The sequence below is a fragment of the Candidozyma pseudohaemuli genome, assembly GCF_003013735.1.
Source record: "Candidozyma pseudohaemuli strain B12108 chromosome Unknown scaffold00002, whole genome shotgun sequence".
NCBI lineage: Eukaryota > Fungi > Ascomycota > Pichiomycetes > Serinales > Metschnikowiaceae > Candidozyma > Candidozyma pseudohaemuli.
This window is the reverse complement of record NW_020194436.1, coordinates 839,554-847,239: the sequence shown is the minus strand read 5'-3', so window position 1 is coordinate 847,239 and position 7,686 is coordinate 839,554. Positions and strand designations below refer to the sequence as shown.

Sequence of the window (7,686 nt, the reverse complement as noted above, 5' to 3'; positions counted from 1 at the left end):
TTTTTTTTTTTTTTTTTTTTTTTTTTTTTTTTTTTTTAGTTGGGGCGCGCGTAGTGATCTTGACACGGTTTTTCAATCCTCTGTTGTTCAAAGCTACATCTAAAAACCATGTTGATGCCCAATATCTGGCTCGCAGTCACGTTCCTTGTGTCCCTCGTACTGGCTTTACAGGTGGAGTTGCCCGCCATGCAAGATCCAACTCCAACGTGTATTCGTGATTTCGTTGGCAGAGATCAGATGGTCGTTGTCAACCTCAAGACCACTGGATACCGTGGAGATGGCCAGCAATTGCTGTTGACCGTTCATGACACACTCGGAAACAGATTCTACAAGAAAGATGATATCAGCGGTGAGGTCAGAGCCGTTTTCACCACACAAGATGCTGCTGCCATTGACATCTGTCTCACTAATCGCGTTGAGCCCGGCCGTACCAGAGTATACTTGACCAGAGAAGTCGAGATTGACGTGGAGAGCGGTGCTGCTGCCAGAGACTGGAATGCAGTCCAGGCTGCCGAGAAGTTGCAACCTGCCGAGGTTGAATTGAGAAGAATCGCTGAAATGACCAGCGAGATTGCACACCAATTGCTGTACTTGAAAAACAGAGAGGAGAGAATGAGAGACACCAACGAGAGCACGAACTCCAGAGTCAAATGGTTCTCTGTGCTCATTGTCCTTGCCTTGATCGGCTTGGGCGGCTGGCAAATCCAGTACTTGAGGCATTACTTCAAGGTTAAGCATATCATTTAGATTTACTAAGAGGTCTAAACATCGAAATCCACGCCAAATACTTGTCATGTTTGCATTCCTTGCGAAATTGTAGTCTGCTGGACTCGATCTCCTCGTCCTCAAGAATAAAATTAATTTCGTCGTCCAAACCTGACGCATTCCACGACCGTGATTCGAGAAACTCAATGTAGTGACGCTCACTCATATCTTTGAATGTGTGGAGCGCAGACAAGATATCTTCGTAAACCTTTGGGTTTAGTTGATGCTCCTTCGAAACTTCGCTTATCACAATGAATTTAATCATTTCATAGCAGAGACCAATGCAAATGTCCCAGCAGCGCTTGAAGTCATTAAGCTCTTTATAGGTTGAGTCGTGAACAAGGCCATCATATAACTCATTTGATTTGAAAAGCCTTGTCAATTTTTCAATCCTGGTGGATGTAGGGTCCAGGTACCCTATTAAATTATATGCTAAATCCTCGGAACCGACAATAGTGATGACATGTCTATTATACACCATGAGAATGAATTTATCTAGCACTTGTTTTGGAACAAACAGTTGCATATTTAGCTGTTGAAGAAATGCAAATATTATTTCTTTGTCAAACATGAGGAGCTTGTTGGACAATTGTGTCACAAGATCCACCTTATGAAATCTGTTGGTCTCTTGATAGAGGAAAAGAGCCACCAAATGGGCCCTCAAATGCAATGACTCAATGTTATCGTCGTAGTCAACTTTGGATCGTAGGCCCACTGAGCCATTCGTATTAACATCATTTTTGATGAGACTTCTCTCTCTGGGATAGCATGGAAATGGTCTATCTTGAGTCAGCAAACCCAAACCAGTAAAAGCAACGTCGACAAGACGTTCATACCAATCCTGGTTTCTCCCAAGCTGAGTGAGAAGGCAACCCAAAAATGAACGCTTTTGTCTTTTTTGAGAGACATCATGCTGAATCTTGAGAAACTTCAATATAATCAGAAGGGTCAGACTATAGGTTTCCCAAATATAATGAAGCGAAGTGTTGCTTGAGTTAAATAGAAACTTCTGGTACTGACTTGAGTCGCCACAGCAAGTAAAAGTCCATCGTATGAGGTCCCAAAGATTGTAGTCTTTCAGATGCATCAACCTATTGACTATAAGGTGGTCATCGAAGAGTTTAACGAATTCTAATGGGTTTCTCTCGACCTTCTGCTTCTTTGGTCGCCCTCCTGGCGAGAGTTGCTCAGGTTCAGGAGTAGCTTGGGCCAGAAGATGTGGCATGTTTTGAAAAAGGGATGTCGCCTCACCCAAGCCTGTCGTTTTACTGCCAATGTCAGACAATGAGATCACATTCTTCTGCGGTAGACCAAATTGATGGTATTTCAAGGACGTTTCCTTATCGATACCAGGTAAAAGGTCTTCTCCATCGACGTCGCTCTCTGAATCCTGAATGATTTCCACAACAGGAGTCTCCTCTTTGGACTCTGGTCTCGACTTAGGCCTGGAAAAGTGTATAGAGGCATTGCAGATTGGTCGTAGGACACTTTGAAAGTTTTGATAAAGCTTCAGAGCATGGCCGCTTTCACTGGACTGTATGAGATCGACGTATTTATCTAGAATGTTAGCGCTTCTTCGTTGTAGCAGGTCCTTTGTTAGGTTATGCTCGTACTTGTCATTGATTTCTTTCATATACAGCGACAGTACTTCAATGCCGTCATCACTGCTTACTGTGCCATGTGCTTTCGACGACTGAGGAGAACGGCATGCTAATGTCAATAGGATGTGAAGAACAATCTCAGACGGCACCGGTGTGAATTGAGACACATCTGAGTTCTCGAGGTAGGACAAAAGAGCATCTAATTGGTTGGTATTATTGAAGTTGATTGGCTCATCGGAAGTCTGGATTTGCTCAAGCTCTGCGAGAAACAGGTCTATTAGTCGAGTTTGCACATCTGAGTGGCCCATTGACCGGTTGGAGTTTAGTTCGCGATATCAACTAGTTGCAGCCATCGCGTACTCTTTATCTACACTGAATGTGAAAAACCTAAATCCCTATATATTCAATAATTCTTTCAATCAAGTTGTCCAATCTGACCTAAAATCTCGGCAAAATCTTTGATTCCGACAGCTAACCCTGAAACGTTAGCATCGTAGTTAAGGACTTCCCCTTCCAACGTTGTAGTTCCACAACCTAGCATATCAATGAGAATCAGATCACTGACATCACCGAGATCTAGATGCTCTTTGACCTTCTTGAGGTCCTGGAGTGAGAGTGTCTCATTGAGAAGTTTAGACTCGCTGACCTTGCTTCCACTAGATGCTTCTAGGAAAAGACGCCAGGCATTTTTGATCTCCGGATAGTGATCTCTAAACCTTACAAGCCGATTGCCCACTATGATAAGCTTGTCGATATCAATGATGTCGGAGACGTCTAGCTCGCCATGCCTGGTAGTTGATAATGTCAATTGCTGTAACAACAGCCTGGTCTTCCTAGCCTTATTGCTATCACTTGGGAGTCCGCTAAAGTGGGTGTCATAGAACCATTGGACACAATTGTCTATATCTTTCGTGAAGCAGTGTGGTATGTTTAGCTTGTGGAAGATGATCGGTAGGTGCTTGAGATAGATGTCTTCGACATTCGACTCGTCCAAAGTCTCGGCATAGGCATCGAGGACTTGCCTCTCAGCGTCAGCGTCGATTTTCAAATACTCTTCTGATTTGGAAAATTTGAGTGGCGGCATGGAATCGGACGGAATATGTGAGGTGAGTGATGCAGTGCGATAGATTACTCATTTACTGCTACATCACTATGGTTCTTCCGAGCATCAAAACCCAATTGGTGGATGTCAGCAGCAAAGTCGAAGGTCCTTGCCGCTTCCTCTATAAACTAGAGTTGGAGCAGCCTTCTGGCAGTTTCAAACTCAGAGGCTTGAGTAAGCTTATCGCTGACTCTATAGAGAAGGCTAAAGCTGCGGGTCAGAAGCCACATATATTCTCTTCTTCAGGAGGAAACGCCGGGTTAGCTTCTGCCTACGCTAGCAAATACCACAACGTTCCTTGCACCGTGGTTTTGCCCGTTACCTCCCAACAGGTCTCGATAGATAAGCTCAAAAGCTACGGAGCCAATGTTGTGATCCATGGAGCCCACTGGGGCGAGGCCAATAGCTACCTCAAAGACACAGTCATTGGGGAAGCTCCTAAGGATGTTCATCCAGTATACTGCCACCCCTTTGACCACCCAGTCGTTTGGGACGGTCACGGTGAAATGATTGACGAGATAGCAGAACAACTCGGTGACCATGACATCGAAGCTTCCAAGGTAAAGGGAATTGTTCTTAGCATTGGTGGAGGTGGATTATTCAATGGTGTTATTGAAGGCCTCAAGAGGAACAAGGGTCTTAGCAACGTCCCCGTTTTGGCAATTGAGACCTACCAAACCCCGGCCTTTGGTGAGGCACTCAAGGCTGGCCAAGTCGTGACTTTGAGCAAATTGGACACCATAGTCAACTGTCTTGCTGCTCCAGCAGTATCAGAGACGAGTTTGGAAAATAGCAGAACTTATCCATCCTTTGGAAAGCAAATCGACGATCTTGAGGCATTGGCGGGAACTGTGGACTATTATGACAAAGTTGGAGGGTTGGTTGAGCCCGCGTGCGGAGTCACTGTTGTTGCTTCTACGAGAAGACAAGACTTGCTCGAAGTATTCGGTGAACTTAAGTCAGACGACGTTATCATCTTCATTATCTGTGGAGGATCCGGTGTTTCCGAGGAAAACATTGCACAGTATAGGGAGCTTTTGGCAACTAAGAGTCAGTGAGCAGCTTTCCAAAAACATAGAAACTATAAATATCGGAAGCACTTAACTGAAAACGCATTCTCCTAGGTTAAACTTTAGGTATAGTAAAGGGCGCAAATCATGTACTCGAGATCCAAACAAAAGACGCACACACACATTATGCTTGAGACCAGCGTACATACACAAAAGATGTCCAAATTTATAAAAGAAATCGTAGACTCGATAAATTCAATTTTATCATGATATCGAGGCTTACAGCGAACCCAACGTAAGCGTTGTAGCTTCCTATCCTGCATTTCTCAAACCGCTGCACATGACATTTGCATAATCTATGGAGACAGTGGAGTACCAAAAAGGCACAACCATCTTCTCAGTCTTTCCTTGAAGAAACACCACATCAAAGTATGAGCAGCTCGTGGCTCCCCAAGTGGAACAGCTCTTCATCAAGCCTTCCGGCAAAAGCCGAAGAGCAAATGAATAATCCCACCTTGGAGCTGAATACTGACTCTCTGCTTGCTCGGCCAAACCCCAGCGAGATCCACACATCTGCTTCTACTGGTGATTTAGAATCCAAAGGCCGGATAAAGAGTCACAGTCCTCGGAAGAAGTCAAATCTCTCCAAACCTTTGAATCACAAGGCGTCAACATCGTCGCTTGTTTCTATGAGCAAAGGCAACTGGCTCAGTTGGGGTCCCAAAAATAGGTTGGGTTCTGAGAGTGATTCGAATGACGAGAAAAGGGATGGTGATGAGGACAACAACGACGAAGAAGACCACCTGGCAGATAATGACGAGAACGAAAATGAGAGTAATAGCAATGACGAGATAGATGACCATGTGGGCCACTCCAATGGCAACCGCAAAAAGCTGTGGAGTTTTTGGAACGGATCCAATACATCCAATGGAGCCAATGGGTCTGATGACGATTCGAAGGCGAAAAAAGAGCCAGAGAAACCCCTTTCTGCCACCAATGCTATAGTCAGTTCCACACCTTCCATTCCTTCTAAGGACGACCTCTTTGGAGGCACTAACGAAAGCACCAAGGAGCAGGCTGCGTCCCAGGAGGAAGGAAATGCCGCTGTAACATCCCAGCCTGATCAATCAAAGCCTGAAGATGACGCCGTGTTGTATAAACCGCATGACTCAGCGAAGCAGTTCCAGAAAATCAACACTCATAAGAATGAGAACCTCAAAGAGAATATAATTGTCCCAGACTGGCGCTCCTGCTTACATCATCAGAGCTCCGTGAGGCCTCGCTCGTCTCCTGACAACTTATCAAGTGTACCCCAGTCTTTTGATATCAAAAACTGGAAGGGCTTTTTGTCACATTTATCGTCTCGCTTTGGCTTTGGCAATCAGGCTCAAGGAGATGAGGAAGAGTCGGAAGACGGAGAACAAACTCAATCAATTAAGGAGAGAGAATTTGTGTCTATCAGCGAGAGAAGCTATAAACTCTATGGCAGATCTCTTTCAAAGCTTTCACATCACAAGTCCTCCAGTTTGCCTAGCTATGGCCAACAACAAGACGCAGGTCCGGAGAATGCCCCCAAAAGACAGAAGAAGCTGTCTGGCGAGGACGACGACGATACGATTTCAATTACTAATGATGCCATGGGCAACCTTTTAATCAACAACCGTGGTCTGCTGTCTGCAAGAGCTCCTTCAGGTCATCAAGAAGCCGCTTCATCGAGGGCAGGTCCTTCCAAGAAGATCAAGAAAATTCTTATCATTGGTGTTCATGGCTTTTTCCCTACCCGAATGATTAGACCTCTTATTGGCTCGCCTACTGGTACATCTTTGAAGTTTGCCAACGAAGCAGAGAAAGCTGTTATTAGATATTGCGTTGAGAATGATCTCATCAACGAAAGGGAGGCTAATAGTGTCAGCATTCAAAAGATTGCTCTCGAGAAGGAAGGAAAGATCTTTGATAGAGTTGAGTTTTTCTTCGAAATTTTGAAGAAATGGGAGAAAGAGTTAAATGATGCTGACTTCATCTACATCGCAGCGCATTCACAAGGTTGCGTCGTTTCCATCATCCTTTTTGCCAAACTCATCAAGCTGGGTGTCCTCAAAAATCCTAATTATAAAAGAATTGGTCTTCTTGGAATGGCTGGTATTAATAATGGTCCATTCTACGGAAGTGACAAGACATTTTTTATGAAAGCTTATTCCGCTATCGAGCACAACTCCTTGAATGAGTTATTCGAATTGACAAAATTCGATAGCAAGCAGTCCATCACCTACAAAGAATCCATGCAGACGATAATCAATGCTAACGTTAAGATTTGTTTCATTGGCTCCATTAACGATCAGCTAGTTCCTTTGTATTCAGCGCTTGCATCTCACATTTTCCATCCCAATATTTACAGAGCGTGTTATATTGACCACTCATCGAAGACTCCAGCCTTTATTCAAAAGCTTGTCTCGCTTTGTTGCCAGTTGCAAAACCTCGGATATTTTGACAATAATGTCATCAAGGAGATCAGCACTGTTTTGGCAGGACCCCTTACAGGTGGAGGGCACTCCAAAATCTACAACGATGGTAAAGTATACGACTTGGCCATCAAGTTTGCATTATGCACCGACGACATCGTTGCTCCTCCTAACACGATTCTGACACCATCAGAGAATGCTGTTACCATCGCAAAGCCTCCTGTTACGAATCAGATCTACGTGAAAGAGTATAACATCAGCAAAATCGGTACCAACCCCTATTTATTGCCGTGGTGCTTGCGCGGTTTTATTTTCAATATTGAGAAGAATTGGCCTCTCTCTGATGGTGCAATCACCGTGGGACATGCACTGGAGCTCAGAAAGAGCGGAGTTGAAGAGATTGACGAACTTTACGATCTGTTTGATCGCTGGAAGCCAGACAGCAAAGTTCTTAAAGACCTCAAATTCAGACTCAATGGAATTCGGGCGAGCAAGCTTTAGAGCTATTAGACATCTTTATATAATCAATGCGAACACCGCTGATATAGGGTATCGTAGGTGCGAAGGCGCGTCTTTCTAAAAGTTGATCCGTATATCCCCACTACCGTTAAAAAATTACCCGACAACCACCTCCTCATCTAGAATAAAGCGGTGATATAGATATGGAGTTTTCGGTTAGGATTAGCCCGAGACAAGCTCAAAGGGGACATAATGGAGACTTGAAGACCGTTGCAGAAAAAAGCGTGTCT

General features: G+C 44.4%; 5 protein-coding genes across 5 annotated transcripts; 3 read left to right on the top strand and 2 right to left on the bottom strand.

Moving 5' to 3' along the window:
• Positions 1 to 108: 108 nt before the first annotated feature.
• On the top strand, positions 109 to 747 carry ERV25 (Erv25p; the record flags this gene model as incomplete). Its single annotated transcript, XM_024857146.1, has 1 exon — positions 109 to 747. The coding sequence occupies one exon, from the start codon at positions 109 to 111 to the stop codon at positions 745 to 747; it is 639 nt and encodes a 212-aa protein (XP_024715026.1).
• Positions 748 to 923: 176 nt separating this feature from the next.
• C7M61_001746 (uncharacterized protein) lies at positions 924 to 2,674 on the bottom strand (the record flags this gene model as incomplete). Its single annotated transcript, XM_024857145.1, has 2 exons — positions 924 to 933; positions 957 to 2,674. The coding sequence occupies 2 exons, from the start codon at positions 2,672 to 2,674 to the stop codon at positions 924 to 926; spliced, it is 1,728 nt and encodes a 575-aa protein (XP_024715025.1).
• Positions 2,675 to 2,781: 107 nt separating this feature from the next.
• On the bottom strand, positions 2,782 to 3,450 carry C7M61_001745 (uncharacterized protein; the record flags this gene model as incomplete). Its single annotated transcript, XM_024857144.1, has 1 exon — positions 2,782 to 3,450. The coding sequence occupies one exon, from the start codon at positions 3,448 to 3,450 to the stop codon at positions 2,782 to 2,784; it is 669 nt and encodes a 222-aa protein (XP_024715024.1).
• Positions 3,451 to 3,518: 68 nt separating this feature from the next.
• C7M61_001744 (L-serine/L-threonine ammonia-lyase) lies at positions 3,519 to 4,526 on the top strand (the record flags this gene model as incomplete). The annotated part of the gene is made up of 1 exon (XM_024857143.1): positions 3,519 to 4,526. The coding sequence occupies one exon, from the start codon at positions 3,519 to 3,521 to the stop codon at positions 4,524 to 4,526; it is 1,008 nt and encodes a 335-aa protein (XP_024715023.1).
• A 383-nt stretch (positions 4,527 to 4,909) lies between these two features.
• Positions 4,910 to 7,438, top strand: C7M61_001743 (uncharacterized protein; the record flags this gene model as incomplete). The annotated part of the gene is made up of 1 exon (XM_024857142.1): positions 4,910 to 7,438. The coding sequence occupies one exon, from the start codon at positions 4,910 to 4,912 to the stop codon at positions 7,436 to 7,438; it is 2,529 nt and encodes an 842-aa protein (XP_024715022.1).
• Positions 7,439 to 7,686: the final 248 nt, after the last annotated feature.